This window comes from Chelonia mydas, chromosome 11, assembly GCF_015237465.2.
Source record: "Chelonia mydas isolate rCheMyd1 chromosome 11, rCheMyd1.pri.v2, whole genome shotgun sequence".
Lineage (NCBI taxonomy): Eukaryota > Metazoa > Chordata > Testudines > Cheloniidae > Chelonia > Chelonia mydas.
In genome coordinates, this window is record NC_051251.2 from 39,614,330 (window position 1) to 39,635,388 (window position 21,059).

A 21,059-nucleotide genomic window follows, 5' to 3' on the forward strand; every position below is an offset into this window, starting at 1 on the left:
TGATGGCAACCTACCAGCCCAGAAAGGGACCCAAATGAAAGAGGGATAATAACCCTTTCCCCAAACACAATGCTAACCCCCGCGGTGGGGCAAACGGTAACTACGTGTGGCAGTCACCAGCGGAGCACCTCTTGGACAAGACGTGTTTGCCTTGCCACGCTAATGACTTGCTGAAGTGCTGAGCCACACATCCAATGGGGGGAGCCAAGGGGTGTGTGCCTCTCTCTCGGGGAGGGTACGCGTGGGTGCCTCCCTCTGCACTGGCAGCGACTCTGCCCCCTTCCCACTTCCTCTCCCCCTGGCGCCCCGGCCCGGCTGCGCGGCCCGACGGAAGGGGATTAGCGCTCGCGCCTGCCCCTCTGGCTGGGGCGTGCGTGCGGGGCTCGGAAGATGGAGGGCTACGGGCTCTTCCTCGTGCTGCTGGTCTCGGCGCTGCTGCTTGGCTTCCTCTCCGTGCTCTTCGCCCTCATCTGGGTCTTTCATTACCGGGAGGGGCTCAGCTGGGACGGGGGCTCGGCGGAGTTCAACTGGCACCCGGTCCTCATCATCACCGGCTTCGTCTTCATCCAGGGGATCGGTGCGTGCGCGGCGCCTGCACCAGAGGGCGCGGGGAGGGCTCCGGGGGACCCGGGCCGGGCCGGGGGCGAGGAAGCGTGGGGGGCCCGGGCGCGCGTGGGGCTGCGGGGCGAGGAGCGGAGCATGGGGCTGGAGGGACTGGACGGACCTGCCGGGACAGGCCAGCGCACGGGCTCGTGCGGCTCTTGTTATTGTTGACAGGCGCAGCCCGGAGACTCGCGTTCTCGCTCGTGAGCGCCCCGCCCCTCCGGGGAAGGGACAACGCGGCTTTCGTGACTCGCCGAGGCGGCTGGGTGGGTTTTGCGCTGGGGCCGCTGATTTTCCCTGGCCTGGCATTTCTGTGCGCTTTGAGTAACGCGGCGGCGCGCTAGCAGGCAGGGTGCAGCCTTTATGCAAGTTGTGGAACTAAATGTCAGGGCTGAGGCGTTACTCTGCTCCTCTTCCTCATGCCGTGTCTGGGTCGCTGCTTCGCCCGGGAACAAGCAAATCAGGAAAGAGAAGGGAGGGTCTGCACCACTGACACCATGCCCAGGGAAGTTTTGCCTTAGCCAGAGCCAACGGCAGCATCATATATGCCATTTAAAAAGCAATTAGTCACTCTGGCTTCAGTGCAAGTCACCCCATCCGGCTTCCACTTCTTGTTTTATGTATATTTAACGCTGCAACCTAAGTATTGTGAAGTGGCCAGGGCGGGGAGGGAGCTGTTTTCAATAACTCTGTTTTTGGTTGCTTAGTCTTCAAACTTTCAATGACTTTCAAGCGCTTCCTGTTAAACAAGTACCCCGATAATATTAACTATTTCTCCTTTCCCTTCCATAACACACCATTAGTCCCTGGCACCTTTGTTCTAAATGCAGAGGGTGCTCAGAATGGGTTAATCGTTACTCTCCATTTTGGACTGTGACGTAACTTTTATTACTTAGAATGTTTGCTAGCTCACCAGAAACAACGAATGAAGACATACTATGGTGCACAATTGTACCTTTATGTAATATGGGGGAGAAGAGGAAAACTTGCAATTCTCTCATTAGGCTTTAAACAATAGAGAAAGTGGTAGGAAAGCTATGGGTGAGTGGAATAACAGTGACATTAATCTATTATGTCTATGATTTGGTCCAAATTGAGATTACAGAGTGCAAAAATGAAGGCATTAGACTGCATCAGAAAATACTGAAGTGTTGGGTGAAAATAAAAGGGATAGAATAATAGAGGAGATGGACATAGAAGAATAATAGAAAGGGTTCCAAGAATCTGCTCCCACTGCAATCTGGCAAAATTTGTGTTGGCTTCCACAGGAGCAGAATCAAGTCCTATATTAACAAATGTCCAGGTGCAGTGCAGAAAAAAAGTGAAATACCAGATTATTTTACCACTTTTTTCTTTTTGTTCAGCATTTAAACTTTTTTGTGGGAGGGCAGGGAATCATTTCTAGCCCTTCTGTTTGCAAAAAACTTCAATATAAATGTAAATTAGTGCCTTTTTTTTTTCACTTTATACAGTAGTGGTTAATTTAGAAGGTTATTTTTGACCACTTTAAATACCAAAGTTTTTGTTTGGTTCACTGTTGAATGATGATTCAGATTCATCCAGTAAGCTCACTAGTCCAAAACATCACACTATTTCATAGGAAACTGCTGCATGCACATTCCTGCAGCAGAAAAGTCAGGCTGCATCTACACGATGGGGCTGTTGATGTCAGCTATGCCCCCTAGTGCAGACACAGCGTACGCGGATGAAAGAAGTTTTTCTTTCAGAATGGCAACACCAGCTACCCAAACAACGTTATCTACATTGACGGAAGCACTCTACGCTGCGGGTTGTTAGCCCTGACTGACACAGCTAGCCTGATGTAACTTTTCAGTGTAGACATAGCCTCAGATTTAAAATCAAAACATAAGGGTGTGGGTGGCCTTTTAGTTTTGGTTTGGACAGGGAGTTGTGATTTTAAAAATAAAATCCAAAACTCATTCCTTCAGTGGGGAAGTAGTCCCAGTTTGGTAGCTTAAAGTAAAAATATTTCTTTTTTGTCCATTTCTAAGAGGTTCAGTAGATCACATGAAGTGCAGTTTTAGGGTCTGATTACACTTTTAATGGTAAAACTCCTATTGACTTCAGTAGGAGATGGATCAGGCCTGTGACAGGGTGAATAGAGCCTCCTGGGCAAGGAAGAGGCCAGAGAGGCCCTTGTGATAGTACTAGCCCCACCCTTCTGGCCCTGTCAATAATACAGAAGAGGGAGGAAGGCTGAAAGGGTGGAAACTGCAGTCAAGGGAGGCGGGGGGGGGGGAGGGGGGGAGGGGAGGGGAGCAGGATTGCCCTAGGCCAGTGGCTCTCAACTTTTCCAGACTACTGCACCCCTTTCAGGAGTCTGATTTGTCTTGTGTACCACCAGGTTTCACCTCACATAAAAACTACTTGCTTAGAAAATCAGACATAAAAGTACAGAAGTGTCACAGCACACAATTGCTGAAAAATTGTTCTTTCTCATTTTTACCATATAATTATAAAATAAGTCAACTGTAATATAAATATTGTACTTACATTTCAGTGTATAGTATTTAGAGCAGTATAAACAAGTCATTGTATGAAATTTTAGTTTGTACCGACTTTGCTAGTGCTTTTTCTGTAGCCTGTTGTACAACTAAGCAAATGTCTAGATGAGCTGATATACCCTCTGGAAGACCTCTGTGTACCCCTGAGGGTACGTGTACCCGTGGCTGAGAACCACTGCTCTAGGCACCAGGCTGTAGGAGTGACTCCTGATACTGCAGAGTGAACTCCTAGGTTGGAGACCTTCACCACTAAGTAGCATACAGCAGACTCCGAGGGCAAGACAGACAGGTTGAGTCTGCCATGGAGACCTAGCTAGAGCTATTTCCACAAACCCATTACCTTGTGACTGGATTGTTGACAGCACTGTAGATTCACTAGCTCCCTTCCCCAATCCCTTTTTCTGGGACCTCATGGAGAAAGTATCCGTGAAGGCATGGGGTTTTGTGACTTCCATTTTGATCTCCCAACCAGAGAGACTTAAGGCAGCCCACAAAGGGCAGACCACCACCTGCCAATAGTACGGAAGTGGGGCTGGTGTTGTGACCACCTGGTGTGAATAACTGGGCTTGGTCAGGTTCCCCCACCCCCTGAGGAAGGAACCACCAAGGACTCTGTTACAAGGCCCTTAATCAGTCTTCATCACACGAACAACTTTTATTTACAAGCAGGGGAATTTATTTTTGCAGAAAGTAAACAAGTTTCTCTCTATAGACCTTTCCCCCACCACCATCACAACCACCCCGAGATTTGGTTTGCCCTTCTGCAGTGACCAAAGGTTTTGTTTAAAGCAATATTTGCACAGGGGATTTTTAAAAAGTAAATAAAAGGTCCTCACAGCTCAAAAGAAATAAGTGTAAAAAGAAGTCATTGGTAAAAGAATTATCTGTGATATTAAACTCTGAGTACAGTTAATATTGTCAAATAACAGGAAAAGCAAATGTGGAGAATGAAAACAAGATTGTGCAAGAAATTGGGATTAATACAAGAATAAGAACATAAACAACAAGGTTATAGACCAGATCTAAAATTCACTGAAGTCCATCAAAAGACTGCCATTGACTTAAAAGGGATTTGGAATTGGATCAGGCCTTAAAATAGGGCACCCCTTTGTACACAAACTGTGAAAAGAAGTACAATTTCAAAGTAATTAATATTGTATTAGAATGGAATCTCAAATTAAACTTAACTGTGGGATATGAATGGGTAACCAGATCATCCAAACTGAGAATAGAATGAGCACATGCGGTTATTTAAGGGTGGAAAGTTACGGAAAAGCAGAAGTGTGAGGTATGAAAAAGAAGCGTGGACAGTGGTCGAGAAGTAGACTTGTAAAATGACCGAGACAATCTAAATTCAGCCCAGGAGGAAGGGAGAAAGCTGGTTGTCTTGCTGTTCTTTGTAAGTGACGCAAGAATAAGCACAAGTGGAGATCAGACATAGTTAATGAGCTGTGAAAGAAAAAGGTGCATGGGCCCCTACACAGAGGTAAAAAAATCTTTATTGCATGTCACCAGCTCTACCTCCAAGATGAGTTTGACACAACAGTGTGTACGAGGATGAGCAGTTTCAGAGATTAGCACGCATATTTAATGTAGCTAAATTAAATGTTAATGAAATTATTAATTTTCTTAACTAATAAGATAATTTCACAGCAGTTTTTAGAAATACTTGTCACTGTTTCAGTATCTTTATTTGGTAAATGGGCTGAATGGAGGATTGCGTAGGATTGGAGAATGCCTGAAAGCTGTATTCCCCTCGCTTTTTTATGTCCACCTCGAACTGCCCCCTAGTTACCACAGTGATGGGCATGGTGCCAGTATATAAACATAAACAGAAAATAATTTAGGTTCCTCCACGCATGGGAGTGGAAGGGATGGTGAGCCCTTAATCACCTGAGTTTTAAGAGCAACATTTTCACTGGAATTCCTTAGTTTCACAAAACTTTGAATACATCTGTGTTGCACCTGCAAAATTCCCATTTGTCACTGTAAAATGGATAATGGAAGCAAATAATTATCAGTTCAAGTACAGTTATGGAGGCCATAACAACTGGGCCTGAAACACAGCCTGAACAACTCTTAAGGCATTCCCAAAAAGAGACACAAATAAGCAACTATAGTTGAACCCAAACTTCTTCCCTAAGTTGCCTTTACAAGAAGAAATATTACAGTAAATTAGGATTATGCCAAAACGGGTGACCAAGGAACCTTAGCATGTCTGAATAGTTGCTAAACTCTTGGACACATAAATATCCATTCCCACAATTTATCCAAAAGCCAGTGGAATTTTTGCCCTTATAATTCAATTCTGAAAGTTTCCTAAAAAGATGATAGAAAATGCATTACATCTTCCTCAATCCATTTGTGCCAAACAAGTTTCTGAACAATTTTAAATGTAACTTTTTTATTTATGAAGGAATCTCAGGAAGATCTAGAAAGGTATGTAAGCCACTGTTCATCAGTGGGGATGATGGAATAAATCTTCCCAGATTATTTAGAGTGTCAGCTGTGTGAAGTATTATAAGTCCTATCTTAAGTTGGGCCTCTATAAACTTTAGCTGTTTAATGGTAAACAAAATTATTTTTATTAATTGAAAAAGCATCTTATGCTTAGGTTAGCATTTAGTAGGAAAGTTATGAACTAATTTACCAACAGAGAACTGAGGAACTGAGGTACATTCCACAATATTTTAAGAAGTGCTGAGAATGAGGGGATGTGATGGTTGTGGGATTGTTGATAAAGCTATTAGTTATTTTTATCAAGAGATAATTCTTATTGAGTGTGTACCTCATGCTAGAACTCAAAGCAGAGGCTGCACCAGTCTTTCCCAGCATGGACCAAAATAGTTTCCTCCTGAGCCTACACATTTCTGGAACATCTGATCTTGTACAACCAGGGACATTCAGATAGGATTTTCCATATGATGAAGTACGGCTTAAAAATTGCCCACTAGAATTACAATTACTTTATCCAGAATACCTGGATACACTTAATTGGCCCTGAAGCTACAAAGGTGGTCTTTGATACGGAGTAAAGGGAAACCTACCCTGTAAAATTTAAGACTATGTGGAAATAAAGTGCTGTCTCTTGAGGCCAGAGCAACACCTGGTGCCACGTGCTCCTTGCTTCCCTTGAAACATCTGGGTCATCAGTGATGCCAGCCTTGACCCACTGTTGCTGCCAGAGAGAAGCTGCATGCTTTAAGTTATGAGCTATGATCACCTCATTCCAGTAAACAACTACTACATGAGTAGACCTGGGCAAAATTCTTTTGGTGAATAGAAAATATGACCTCAAAATGCATTTTTTAGAGCACCAAAACTATTTGTGAATTCAGGTCAAATTTGGTGTCTAGTTTCAGCCAAAATAAAATGGATTTTTTTTTCTGAAAAAGTCAAAACAGCTGGTTTTGATAATTTTGAAATAAAATGTTTGGACTTTTCATTTAAAAATGTAATTATATTTATTTGGGAGGGGAAGTGAAAAACGTCAGGAACCAAACAAAAACCATTGTGGATCGAAAAACAACCCAAAAACTAAATGAAGTCTCCCCTCCCCCAACAAAGTTGTTTTGTTTTGATTTTTTTTTCATTGTTTTGGGTGTTTTTTATCTGAAACAATTTTTTTTTTTTGGTTTGGTTTGATTTATCATTTTGTCAAGAAACCGAAAAAAATCCATTTTGGTTTGAAACTAACCAATTTTTTTCTGGTTTGGCCCCCAAACCAAAAAAATCAAGTAATCACTCAGCTCTACAGCTGTGAGTTAAAGATCATAAGAAATGAAGAAATGTAAACTCTTACAGCTGTTTATCATTTAGTTCATGGGGATGCCTCAAAACTCCTGTGCTCTGAGTATGTGAATAAATATTGTGTTTATAGGTAACAACACCTTTAATAGTCTCCTATCCTAAATAAAATCCAACTATCCTTAAATTAGCCAATAACTCTCCAGAGTTAAGGAGTAATATTCTGGCACTGGCTTTTAACATTGTAACTCTTAGTCATTTTTAATTTGAAATAAAAAATTTCATATGTAATAGAAAATGTAAATTTCTCATTTTTAAAAATATTAGTAGTAGTTTGTAAAATATAAAGGAGCAAATTCTGCCCTCAGATACCCATTAATAATAGAAGTCACATTTGTGTATCAGAGGGCAGAATTATGCCCACATTATTTTCAGAAAACTTTGGGAATAATTACATGAAAATCTTCAAGAAGTTGTTTACGATTATGCTACTTAGCTTCATTCATAGTAGGACAAGGCAAGGCGTTTTCCTTCTTGTTAGATAGTACTCATGAGACTGACATGCTGAACTGTAGCAATCTTTGCTGTGTCATGTGGTTTGACTCCTGTCAAGCTGTCTTGAAAATGAGGCTGCCATCTTTTCTGAGTTTGAATAGTGCATGCTTTACTTGTATCCCATTCTTGAACAAAACCCCATAAAATACCTAAATGCTGTATGCACAGTTATATTAAGAGGATTTTTTCATTCCTATGTTATGCTTCCCATAGGATGTAGAAATTTACGTTGATCTGAGACCTGTTCATATTCAAGGACATTCCACTGGTGAACAGAGTTCTCTTTGTTTATTGTGTAGTGAAATTCTGTAATTTCTGGCATGCATTGTACCCAAATAAAAATCCAAATGCATAAATAGGGCCTTAAAAGCAATTTGCCATTCATTATTATTCATCCAAACACACACAACACATATTTCCTTTCAGGATTCCTATATGATTTCATTAATAATGCTAAGATTATAGCGCAGCAGTGAACTGAAAGCATGAGTGCTGTTTATTTTGCTAAGTAGTGATTTTATCCTTATATTACTGGGGAAAAGTCAAGAAATACACTCCCCCCTCCCCCCAGTGTACATAATAGTACATTCATGCTCCCGCAGAGCAGGAACATTTCATATAGCTAGGAATACTCTCATTCTTTTGTTTTCAGCATAGTTAACTATATATACACTCAGCTTGATCCTAACACATCTGATTGCCAGTCTGCAGCCAGAAAAATTAAATGAGGATTTTATCAGTTTGCTCATTGTTAAGAAACCGTTGCTTTGTTTATTGTGAAGGGACTGTCCCCTCCAACCATTAAATGATTTTTGGATTTTTTTTACATTAAAGTGGTAAATTTCTGCCTCTCTTCATTCAGTTGCTTTTCCTCCCTTCATTGATATTTCCTTGGAAGGGAGGGACCTGTGCTCATAATCTGTTTTTTTCTTACTGGTGAGCAGTTAAGATAATGCTATTTCATCAGCAATCCAGAGTCAGACGCAGCCTCTCCTTTCTGTAAATAATATAGTTTAAGGACTGACAACTGTGTAAAAGGGGTCAGTGCCAAAAAAGACATGACTTGTGTACATTTAGTGGATTCTGAATTAGTAATAACAACTGCACAGCGATTCATTCCACAAATTTTCTCAGGAAGGGGCATGTGGTATCTAAAAAGTCAGTACCTGACAGGAGAGTAATACTTTCAGACTTAGACAAAATATACAATTTGCTAACATTCTTTTGCAATATGCATATACTAAAAACTATACTGATACAAGATTAAGTTTTTGCCTAATCCCTTTGGTTTTAAGGGCCAGATTTTGATTCCCTCACTCTCACTGAGTAGCATCTTACTCCACATATAGTCTCATTGGGGCAATGAAGCTACTTGTGGAGTAAAGCGCTATTTAAAATGAGTAAAGGCATCTGAATAAATTTTTCCAGTAGATGATCCCATGGATAAATGAATTAGGACACAATCCTGCAATCTTATCTGCAAAAGAGGACCCATGTGCCCTGTAGGATCCCACACAGATCAGGCTTCAGGAGTGGGGCCTAACATTTGTTTGCTGTTAGTTTTTAACCTGTTTAGACAAAACTTCTACGAAAAAGTTAAAAGAAAGTTTCTCCCTAGAGGTTATACTTTGGCCTGAATTGTGTGTTGGGAACTAATGAGATTACATGTAACATTGTGAAGTGGGAGGAAAAAAATCTGACTCCTCTAAAGTTTTTCCTGTTCTGTAGTTTACACTGGAATGATTTGAATTATGCATGATTATCAAAATCCTTATAGAAAAGAGATTTACTATTAAATCTTGCTTTTATTCCCTCCTCAGCCATTATTGTGTACAGATTGCCATGGACCTGGAAATGCAGCAAACTCCTGATTAAATTCATCCATGCTGGGTTAAATACCATAGCAATGATTCTTGCAATTGTTTCTCTGGTAGCTGTTTTTGATTTCCACAATGCCAAGAACATTCCCAACATGTACAGTCTGCACAGCTGGATTGGACTGGCTGCTGTTATATTTTATACTCTGCAGGTCAGATTTTAACTACTGTATTTATAAATAAGATATAAAGCTGAAGAATGTGTCCTATAATTAATTAAAGTACAGTAGAACCTCAATCATTTACATTAACTACGAGGAGACCTATTTTGATTTACTGAATATTGTAAATGTGCAAATAAACACACAAATGATTAAAAAATGTCAAGGATACTGTATCACAAAATGTATTTTGTTTATTTTACTTTGATGTAAAAATAGTAGTATCATCACAGTAGCACGGGCAACGGCGGCAGTCGTGGGGGCCAGTTGTCCCGAGTACGTACTCGAGGGGTTCAGGTGGGTTTGTACTCGGGGAAGCTAGCCTGTGCTATCATGGCTGCACTACTATTTTTAGTGCATTAGCTCAGATAAGACCTAGCACAAGTGTGTGTACGCGACCTGGGAATCACATCCCTTGCTTGTTGTGTTGACATACTCTACAAGTTTAATATGAGTCATTTTCTCTACCTTCAGTTTAGTGATTCTGCAGTTTGAGCTGAAGCCTGTAAAATTAAAAGAGGGCTTGGTTACCCAATGGTCACGAGGAAACACAGAAAATGCCCACTCCTGAGCTTTGTCCCTCATTCTCCAGGCTGGCAAGAGCAGGGAGTCAGTGTGTTCTGATACTGCAAAAGGGGAGCATTTTGCATCGCTGTTCAGCATACGGTCTATTGTTGACTAAAAGAGCAACAATTACTGGGTTATGAGAGGCCTATTGAAATATAAAAAATATTACTCTCATTATTAGACATTCCACCATTGCCCACCATTCGACATTTCTATAGCAAAGCAGTAATGCCTAAAGAAAAAAGTTTTAATATGATAAAATAAGTTTTTACAAATTAATAGTCTGAATAATTATATTTCAGTAGAGTTCCTGAGAAAGTGTTCATATACAGTACTGTAGCTAGAAGATACTCTGTTCCTATGGATATGGTACTGTAACCTGCTCTATTTGGACAAAATTTATTTGAATACAGTGAAGTGAAAGGTAATCTATCTAGGAATAGAAAAGAATGCAGGCCATCCCTATAGAATGGAGGCTCTATCCTGGAAAACAGGGACTCTGAAAAGGACTTAGGGGTCTTAATGGACAAGTAACTCAACATGACCTCCCAATGCTGGCGTAAAAAAGGCTAATGCGATCCTTAGATATATAAACGGGAACAGTGAGTAGGAAGGTGATTTTACCTTTGTATACACCATTGGTGAGACTGATACTGGAATACTGCATCCAGTTCTGGTGACTGCATTTTAAAAAGGATGTTGAGAAACTGGAGAAGGTGCAGAGAAAAGCCATAAAAAATATTTGAGGGCTAGAAAAAATGCCTTAACATGAGAGATTAAAGAGCTCAACATGTTTAGTTTATCAGAAAGAAAACTGAGAGGTGACTTCTTCACAGGGAGAAAATAAGAGGGCTCTTTAGCAGAGAAAGGCATAACAAGAGCCAATGGCTGGAAGATAAAGCAGGACAAATTTAAATTAGAAATAAGATGCACATTTTTAACAGTGAGTGGGATTAACCACTGGAACAAACTACAGAGTGAAATGGTGGATTTGCCGTCTCTTGATGTCTTCAGATCAAGACTTGATGCCTTTTTGGAAGATACGTTTTAGTCAAACTTAAGTTACTTGGCTCAATACAGGGGTATCCAGGTGAAATTCTTTGGCCTGTCTTATACAGGTCAGACTAGTTGATTTGTGGGAAGGGGGAGAAATCAAAATGAAAGAGGATACTGTTAAAATAAAAATAATTTTCACTCCATACAGTATTATTCTGCCGTAGTTTATTGAAAATGAAAGCTTTACTGTTGGAAGACAGGATCCTGGGCTAGATGGATCTTTGGTCTGACCCAGTATGGCCATTCTTATGTAACTTAAAATGGTGTTTTTCACTATGCAGTTTGGTTACTTTTTACCATTTCCACTTATTTTGGTCAGTGGTAGAAGATTGGTTTATTTATAATCCATTTCATGGACTGTGTCTTAGAAACTAGCACAATATTGTCTTTGCGTTTAACACTATAGGGCAACATACTTAAAAATATATTCCTAGTTCAATTAGGTTTGGATCTCAGACACTTTAAAAATGAACCTTTTAGGGTGGTTTCAATTTTCATTTAAAAGTGCAGATTTCTTTCACAGTTTTAATGCTGAATCTGTATTCTGTGTTTAGCTTGTCTTAGGTTTTGCTGTCTTTCTGCTGCCCTTTGCTCCAGTTTCTCTTCGAGCATCTCTGATGCCAATACATATTTATTCTGGCCTTCTCATCTTTGCAACAGTGATTGCAACAGCTCTCATGGGATTCACAGAGAAACTTATTTTTGCTCTGTAAGTACTATATTTCATAATTTCACCCTTCCACTTGTTTGCTCATTAAATTCAACCATGAAAACTATCGTCAAGTTTGCATACACCAATGTATTCTAGTATTGATCCAGTGTTTATTTTTAACAACATGAATAGTAGTCTTTTTTTTTTAGGCAACTTTAAGATGATTGTCCTTAAAACAGTTCTTTTTATTTATTTTTTCCTGCAAAGGAAAAATCCAGCATATAGCACATCTCCACCAGAGGCGATTTTTGTCAACACTCTTGGTCTTCTGATTCTAATCTTTGGTGCTCTTATTTTGTGGATGGCAACAAGACCCCACTGGAAGCGCCCACCAGAACAGAATTCTAAAATTCAGCAACCAAATGGAGGGACACCTGAAGGTACAGAAGAGGAATCCACTATGACAGACTGCAGCAATACAGATAAATCTGATGTGGAGTTCAATAGTGAAGCAGCAGCCAGAAAACGAAACCTCAAACTTGATGAGGTAGGGCAAAGGTCTACCATGTAAAGGGAGTACACAGAATTGCTGTAGTCTTACATTATAAAAAAAGCTATTCCTATCCAGCTATTGATTACATTTGGTATTTAAACAGGGAATTTCTATCAGGCTTGCTTAATGCAGTTCAATTTTTCTGTACAACTAGCATGAGCTGAAAAGGTCTCTAAAATTCAGTAAGACCCACATTTGTCATGACATTTCTTATTGTATCTCTGTCTAAAAGAATTGGGGACTGGGATGAAAAATCATGTTGAGATTTGTGCCTTTTAAGAAAAATGTAGTATGTTTGGAATAAGGACGGAGTTTAAAAAAGCATCTAATGGGAAAATTTCTAGATCACATCTTAATTTATCGGTTGTTTCTATGCAGTTCACTAGTTTCTTTAACCAGTTATTATGACTGGGACAAAATGCTGCCCCGAGTTATGCTGTGAATGGGCATAAATGAGAGTTGTATATGCACAGCTGAGTGCAGAATTTATCCAATAGCACATGCCTATGTTGTTTTATAATATTGTTCGACTTTCTTAAGGGCCTGATTCTCAAGCATTTTTCAGAATCACATTGTAAACGTTTTTGGCCAAAAGTTTTGAAATTAGGAAAGAAATTAAACAGAATTTTTGTTGAAATTTTCACTAAAATGTCATGTTGTTTTTGACCAGCTTTTTCCATTTATTTTTTTAATGAGAGTTCATCAACATTTTGAATTGGTTTTAAACCAGCTCTAGTAAATGTATAGATTTATAGCCAGCACTCACCCTTGGATACACGTGATTGCTACTGAAATCCATGGGAGCTACAAGTAGACATCTAAGGGAAGCGTTTGACCTGTCTTGAAATGTATGCAGTTTTTGCATTCACTTCATTAATAGAATTACAAAAACTATGTATTGGGTCATTGAATCCATCCCTTTCCCTTGGCCTCTGGTACCAGTACAGTATGGTCCTTTGTGGTTATATCTTATAAGCTAATATTTTGAAGCCTTTTTTCTTTTTGTTTTAATCTGGAAGAGTAAGATGAAGAAAGCAGTGTCTAATGGTTTAAGCACTGGAGTAGAAATCAGGGCATATGGGCTATGTCTACACTTCAGTTAGAATCCAGTGGCTAGTCTGTGCCAGATGACTGGAGCTTGGGCTAAGGCTGTTTAATTGCAGTGTAGACAGCTGGCATGCGCTAGTGGCAGGTTTTTAATTACAGTGTAGACATATACATGGATTCTGTTCCCACCTCTGCCACTGGCTCACTCCAATCTTAGGCAAATCATATAACCTCTGTCTTACTTTCTTCATTTGTAAATTGAAGATTTATGTAATCCTTACCTTAGGCAATTAATTTAACGTTTGTAAAAGTGCTTTGCACTTCTATAGCTTCTTCTGACAATCAGTATTAATGCATTACTTTTATCTAAAATCTCTCTCAGATATAAAAATAAACATTGCTTTTACTCACTTGCATAATTTTAGAAGAATGGAAAACTACTCTCATAGAAAAATAATTATAGTGGATGGCTTTGTGTGATTTTAAGTGTCCAAAGTGATTAGCTTTTCTCTTGCAATCTGCTTGTAAGGGTTGCCAAATTTACTTTTGGAATCCTAGTGTCTAGGGCTAAAATCATATTGACAAGTGGCATGACTACTTCATGTTTACCACTATTCATGTTGCAAAGAGCTCTAGACTAGACCTGTGGACACTATACCACTTTCCATTTCTTCTGAAGACTATTTTCATTTTGATTTATTTTTCAGCTTCTCACATATATTTAAACACATTAGGATCCCACAAATATTTTAAACTTTCTAGCTCAAAGTGATGCATTGACGTACATAGTTTTGATTGCTTATTGTTATTTTAGGTCTCCTTTGAGATAATAAAGCACCTTGTGTCACGAGCTTGGGTCTGTAATAACACTGAATCATTTGACAATACAAGAAAAGCTAGTATATTAATTCTTAGAAAAATTTCTCTACAGTTCTGTTTTGGTAAACAAGGTTTATATCCTAGGTTTCTGTATCACTTACATATATGTCTGACAGAGCTTAAAGTCTTAATGTGTGCTTGATCTTAATATAATTGCTTAGAAAAAGATTTCTACACACATTGTTTAAAAAAAAATCATATTATTGACATCTGCCATTTCCTCTTAGAAAACATATGGCCTTAGGAGATCAGAAACTTTTACACATTTTAATGTAGAACTCAGATATGAGAAGGGAAAATACTTTCTTCCCATTGCCTGATCAGACCTCCAGTCCCACTCTTTGGGCTTGTCTACACTACCCACCGGATAGGGTATAGACGCGATAAATCGACTGCTGAGTGCTTTCCTGTCGACTCCGGTACTCCACCAGAATGAGAAGCGGAAGCGGAGTTGACAGGAGAGTGTCAGCTGTTGAATTACCACAGTGGAGACACTGTGGTAAGTAGATCTAAATACGTCAACTTCAGCTACGCTATTCACGTAGCTGAAGTTGCGTATCTTAGATCGACCCCCCGCGGTAGTGTAGACAAGCCCTTAGTAAAAGAGAGGGCTGCTGCTTCCATCTTTTTAAAGTATACACTAGGTATGTCTATATTTCCCAAAACAATCTGGATTCACTAAGAATCCCCCTGTAGTCTGAGTCTAAAATCAAGAAGGCACTCTGCATTCATGGTAATGTTTGTTAAGATAAGAGGAAAAGTGAGGAAAATTAGAGTACTTGTCAAAGTTCACTGTGACCAATTTATATGTCCTTGAATTTACTGCATCCTATTATGGCTGTACAAGTTACACATGAGAAAGGAAGGATCACCGTAATTTACACAATGTGCTAAATTGCACTGTGTTTTTTCCTATGATTTTTTCATAATCGGATCAATCTACAGTGTTTTTTGAAAGCTTGACTCAGTGAGCACCCGATACCGGAATAAGGCCTTTAACAAAACAAAACAAAAAACAACAAAGATGCTTTAGTGCTTATAAAAGGTGCCATCTTAACTCTGGAGGCTGGATTCCTGTGTTTATCTATAGAGCAGGTACAGCACAGAAAGCAGTAGTTCAAATGTCTACAAACTTGCCAACTCTTGTGTCTCAGCCACCTGTGATATGTAATACATTTTTAATATCCATTTAATCCTTCATGCACTGCTGAGACTGCTAATATATGTGACATCTGACATAATAAAGATATAATAAATGTGGGTCTTTTGTGTGCAATATGGACACCTGCCCAGGAAGTGGCCTGGAATAGACTAATTTCACATGAGACATAGCACAGTAACTATTTAATCACTTCTAACTTGGGCTATGGTGGAACCAGAAACTTACAGGTGAAAAGTTCTGCATTCTGTTAACAGTGTCTTGAGTTATACTAGTGACTATGCCTTTTATTTTCTATTTGCTACCTATACTGTCTAAGATTAACTTAAAATTAGTTGTAATGATACAGTTTAAAAGAGCAGTATCACTTTTTTCCCCTTCCTATGAAATACATTATAAAATCTTTCATTCTAAACTGATAATAAAATAACATTTCTATCCCAATTCAAAAATGCTTCTTTTAGTTCTGTCCTGGAAAAATATCTTTAAAATAAAGCTGCTTTAAGGACTGAAGAAAAAATGTTCACCTTTTAATCAATTAATTCCTAAAAGGCAATGGAAATCTCACATCCTAACTTAAATTATTACACTGTAAGTGGAGCAGGTTAGCTTACCTCTCATCATAGGGTATAATAGGGTATTTCTCAGAGCAATTTGTCAAGAAATATGCATTCAGAGACCTGTTAAATCTTACATCAGATAAATAAACTGCACATATTCTTGCTCTGTTTGAAAAATGTTATAAATATGTAACTTGTATTACCTCTAGTAAAATGTGATGTGCAAAACCAAGTTCAAGTCTTGTAGAAACGTGGAACCCGAAGGTCATTTTCAAAGGCAAAAATGGGAGTTAAGACCACAGCTTCTACCAGCTTTCAACTGGATGCCTAACTGTGCGTTTGAAAATGTCCCTCTAAACTATTAGACTTTTAAAGGGAGACTGTCACAGAGCTTAGACACCAATTTTGGATTTGTGTAACACTATATATAAATAGGGGGTGAGGAAGGCTACAAAACCTAAAATAAACAAGTATTTTCTTTTAAATTGAATGAAAACAGGATAACTTTTAATGTATTTAAATGCTTCCCTGCAGTACTAGGCATTGAGACATAACAGCATTTTGTTCCTCATGAATGCAACCGAAAAAAAGGGAAACTGAGAACTAAATTCACTCTTCTGAGTGAATGCCAGCACTAGACAGCATAAATTATTGAAAATTAGATTTAAAAATAATTTCTATTTTGAATATTTAAAGTGGTGGTAATGATTTTTAAGCTAAAATGGAGTTGAATAAAACCAAATAGCTGAACGTACAAGAATTACATGTAAATTTCTCTGCCACAGATAATGAAGATGATTGCGTATGAGATTGTAAATAAGGATTAACAATGTACATGCAAATTACAACCCGGGATTTTAGTGAGATGGTAAAAGAACATTACCAAAATATTTTCTATTTCATAAGAGTTCTTTACTCTATTTCAGCTTATTTATAAGAAACTGAAGCAACTGAATGTTTGATCATTTGCATTGCTTATTTGTAGAGGAAAAGAAAAATGTTTTATTACAATGTATATTTCCTTACTCTTTTTTGTATGTCAATAAAAAGTATTTTTGAAGCTTGCAATACTACTTAGTGTAGAGGTGTATTCTGATACTAAATCTCAAGCGTTTGAATTTGGTGCAAATTCAAATTTGGGTTTTAATTACAGTGTATACAGTATATTGTTATAGTGAAGAGTGCTAAGAAAATTCAGTAACTGAAGATGTAAATATTCCCTGTAAGTTTCATGCTGAATACTATGCATGGTACAACATTAAAAGATTTGATTATAATCACAGTATCATAAGGGAGAAATTTTGCATATTCACCACCTAATGATTTCTGTGGAAGTTGTACAGACATACTGGAGAAAAGAACATGGCCATAAAGTTGTTATATTCTATAAGACTATTACCCCCCGCATAGTGATCTTTGCCAGCCGTTCTGTAGCACTGCCACCTTTCACCTGGCATTTAGGCAGAGTTACCTTGACCCCAAGAATAATGGCCACCAGATACCCAGTTCAGTTTGGCCTAAACTAAAAAAGTCTTTATTTGCAGTTTTACAGAGAAATTTTAAGACAAATGACTATGGGTAATCTTTTACAAACTGCCTAAATCCCATTTTTCAAAGTCGCGTAAATACTTAGGAGCCTTAATCTCACTGAAAATCTAGGGGAATTAGTCTTATAAATCATGTAAGTGCTTTACAAAAAATGTTATCCCATATTCACACCTATATGAATAATAGGAAAGTATGGTCAGACTTAAACTTACAGAGCATAACAAAATTATCCTGTCGACTGGTGTGAAAAAATATCTTTTGGTATCTTCTTGCTTGGGGGAGGCATAGTAGAAAAGAGTTTCCTCTGCAGAAATTTCTCCAGAGAGAGTTATGAGCTTTCATTTAGCAATTCCATGCACCCTGTTCACCTGTCTCAGTATCCATTTTCCACACCCTGGCAGGGAGCCAGTTTTCCCTGTAGCCTGCTAAACTGTCTCAACATGAACCTCACTCACATGCTCAACTGCCTCACTGTTGACCTTGTCCACGTGCTAGTGAGAATAATGGAAACAAGGGGAAGGTGTTTCCCCCACCCCAAAGATACCCTCCCTCTGCTATAGGCATGGGACCCTTATTCCCACAGTTTTCAGAGCAGGCAGGAAAATTTCAAACATGGTAGTTCTGTGAACTGATCAGGCCTCCATCCTCAAAGTCTCCATGATCTTCCTCCTATGGTAGCAGTGGTATTGCTGCCCTAGTGACTGAATCCAAACATCCTAAGGTTGTGGAAATGCGTAAGTTAGATGTGAACAGAGCCTACAGGTGAATATAGCAGAGGGAGTCAAAGCCTCAGGTACAAATCCTCTCATTACTCTGTATCCGTGAAAAGAGCAGCAGTTTTGTGAGTGGAGTGATCTCTCACCCTCTGAGGAGGTCTGCACAGCTCCTATAGTCAGGGCCGGGTCTAGGAGCGAGCCAGCAGAGGGGTTGCTTGGCTACTTATTGGGTGGGGGCACTGAAAACATTTTCAGTCCAGGCCAGCAAAACAGCTAGGGACACTTCTGCCTACAATGTATTCCATACTTTGATACTTTAGCGTGAACATCCTCACTCCTGCTGATACAGCATTTGGTTGAAGGGTGTTACAGAACAAAGGACCCCAGTAATCCATAAGTTCATTTTCAATTCTCCTCTCACCCAAGGGATAATGTACTGCTTTCTACGTTTCATCATGAAGACTGTCTGACATGGAGGGAACTGAGAAAGGAAAGATTCTGTCTTGTGAATTTTCATTCTCAGGCCCTCCATGTCAGACAGTGTGACCCTCCCTCAGAAGACTGCATTATATCCAGGGTTTTATCTACTATTGCTCACTTGTTAGGTAGTTTGAAAAGGGAAGAGAGCGTTCCTACAGAAAATCCCAGCTCTGCTACAAATGGTTTGAGTTGAATAGCACTTTTATAAAGGTAATATTTTTCTGCTTCTGGAGAGTTCTTTCTGAATGGTAGTCCTAAAGGCAGTGTGAGAGCACAGATCTAGTCTGTCTTCAGTTGCCATGAAGACTGGGAATGCCCCACTATGAAGCTGTCTGACATGGAGAACCCTAAATGAAAATTCACAGGTAAGTCAGGATTTTCCCTTTTTGTATTAATATTCAATAGCTACAGATGTAATATACTGAAATTTTGAGGCAGTACAAATTATACTGGAGAGGATTTTTTAAGACCAAAATATTTTTGTTCACTGCTTCCAACAACAAATCACAAGAGGACACACTAAAAAGAAAAAAAAATCCAGTTAGCCTGGGAATATCTATGATATATTTCACCCTTATCTAAGAACTTCCTTGCTTTTATGGTTCACTGTTATTTTAAAGTACAATATTAAGCCCTGATACTGCAACGACTTACACAGAGGCTTAACTTGATGAAAATGAGTAGTACTATTGAAGTCAATAATAGTAAGATCTGGCTTCAGTGATTGTTTTACAGCTATTATACTTTTGTGGGTAGTTCCACAGTTGATGAAACTACTCATGTGTGTAAATGTAAACAAATGCACAACTTTTTGCAGGTTCATTGCCTTGTTTGGTGCTTAATATTATGAAACTTCAAATGTTAGGGGCCATTTATTGACACAATGTTTTTATTCAAATAAATTGGATGATATCCACTAACTTGATGCAGCACATTTACAAAACAAGTAAAATTGCACAAATGATTCCTGCTTTTACAACACCACGTGTGTCTCTCTTTGCAGATAATATAAAAAGACAATGACCCTGTACCAACGAGTTTATACAATATAAGGACTAGGACCTGTGATCCTTACCTACAGTGGTACTCAGATGGTCAGCAATTAGAGATGAGCCCCAAGGGACAGGTCTAGGTCTCATTGAATTCAAAGGAAGTTTTGTCCTTGACCTCTATGGGAGTTGAAGAAAATCATAAGTTATATTAAACAACAAAAATGAAGTTACATTATTGTTAAGGCTGCTAAATGAAGTTCAAAAGGTAACATACCATTAGGCACATCTGCAAAAAGTCCACAAACACCAAAGCGCATGCCAAGTTTACATAAGCAATTTTGAAACCAATTTTAACACTCAGTTCACACAGACCATTAACACACACTCGCTTATGGAGGGTGTTATCTTTGATTCAGCCCTTTCTTTAGTTCCTCATGTCCAGGCCATCTCTAAATCTCACCGCTTCTTCCTGCATAACATCTCTCGTGCTTGACTGTCAGGACTGGCTGACTACAGTGGAGTCAAACAAGTCCTGGCTCGCTGCACAGCTGGATCCCCTGGTCACCTGTGCCCCATACTCCTTCTCTTCCTCATCCACCTCCTCCTCCTTGCTGTTCATGTAGGGGCCTGTAACTCAGGCTTCTCAGAAATATCAACGGTGCTCTTGGGGGGCTGGGGTGATCCTACTGAGGATGGCTTGCAGCTCTTTGTAAAAGTGGCAGGTCTGCAGCTCTCCACCAGATCGACTGTTGGTCTCTCCGGCCCTCTGTTATGCCTGCCAGAGGTCCTTAGCTTTCATGTGGAACTGCAGCTGGTCCCTGTTGTAGCCCTTCTCCTGCATCCCCATAGCAATCTGTTCATAGATGTCCACGTTTCTATAGCTGAATTGGATCTTTGCCTTCACAGCCTCTTCTCCCCCACAGACCCACTAGATCCACCACCTCCTGTGTAATCCAGACAGGAGCATGTCTGCACAGTGTAGCTGGCACAGTCAGCTGGGTAGTTACACTCAACAGTGGGGAGCTGCTAGGTGTGCTTGCCAAGCTGGGCAACCAGGAAAAGGAATTTCAAAAATTCATGGGGCTTTAAACAGGAGGGGGTGGCTTCCTATTTACCTGATTCCAAAAGAGTTTACAATGGTGACCAGAGCTGTCAGCATGAGTCATTGTGGGGCAGTTCCTGGAAGCCAGTAACTGTCGATGTAAGTAATGTCATGCCTACACTACCACTGTGTCAACCCTGACTCTATGCCACTTGGGGAAATGATGTTATTAAGGCAGCGTAGCGAAGCACTTACATTGGCAGGATCCAAATTTAAGTGAAGACACAAGGCACCTTACCTTGCTGTGTATGTGTCGACCTAGCCATATAGTGTAGACCAG

General features: G+C 39.5%; 1 protein-coding gene and 1 long non-coding RNA gene across 4 annotated transcripts in view; one reads left to right on the forward strand and one right to left on the reverse strand.

The window, feature by feature from the left end:
- Positions 1 to 223: 223 nt before the first annotated feature.
- LOC102931375 (plasma membrane ascorbate-dependent reductase CYBRD1) lies at positions 224 to 17,014 on the forward strand. The gene is made up of 4 exons (XM_007056582.4): positions 224 to 577; positions 9,251 to 9,459; positions 11,646 to 11,800; positions 12,011 to 17,014. Exons 1-4 carry the CDS (start codon positions 391 to 393, stop codon positions 12,312 to 12,314), a joined length of 855 nt encoding a protein of 284 aa, XP_007056644.1. The 5' UTR covers positions 224 to 390; the 3' UTR covers positions 12,315 to 17,014.
- LOC119567317 overlaps positions 15,764 to 21,059 on the reverse strand; it is a 53,450-nt gene continuing 48,154 nt past the window's right edge. For 2 of the 3 annotated variants that reach the window (XR_005227287.2, XR_005227288.2), the window contains one exon: positions 15,764 to 19,854. This is a non-coding gene — a long non-coding RNA (uncharacterized LOC119567317). The remainder of the gene's footprint in view (positions 19,855 to 21,059) is intronic. The other variant, XR_005227289.2, reaches the window with a different exon arrangement.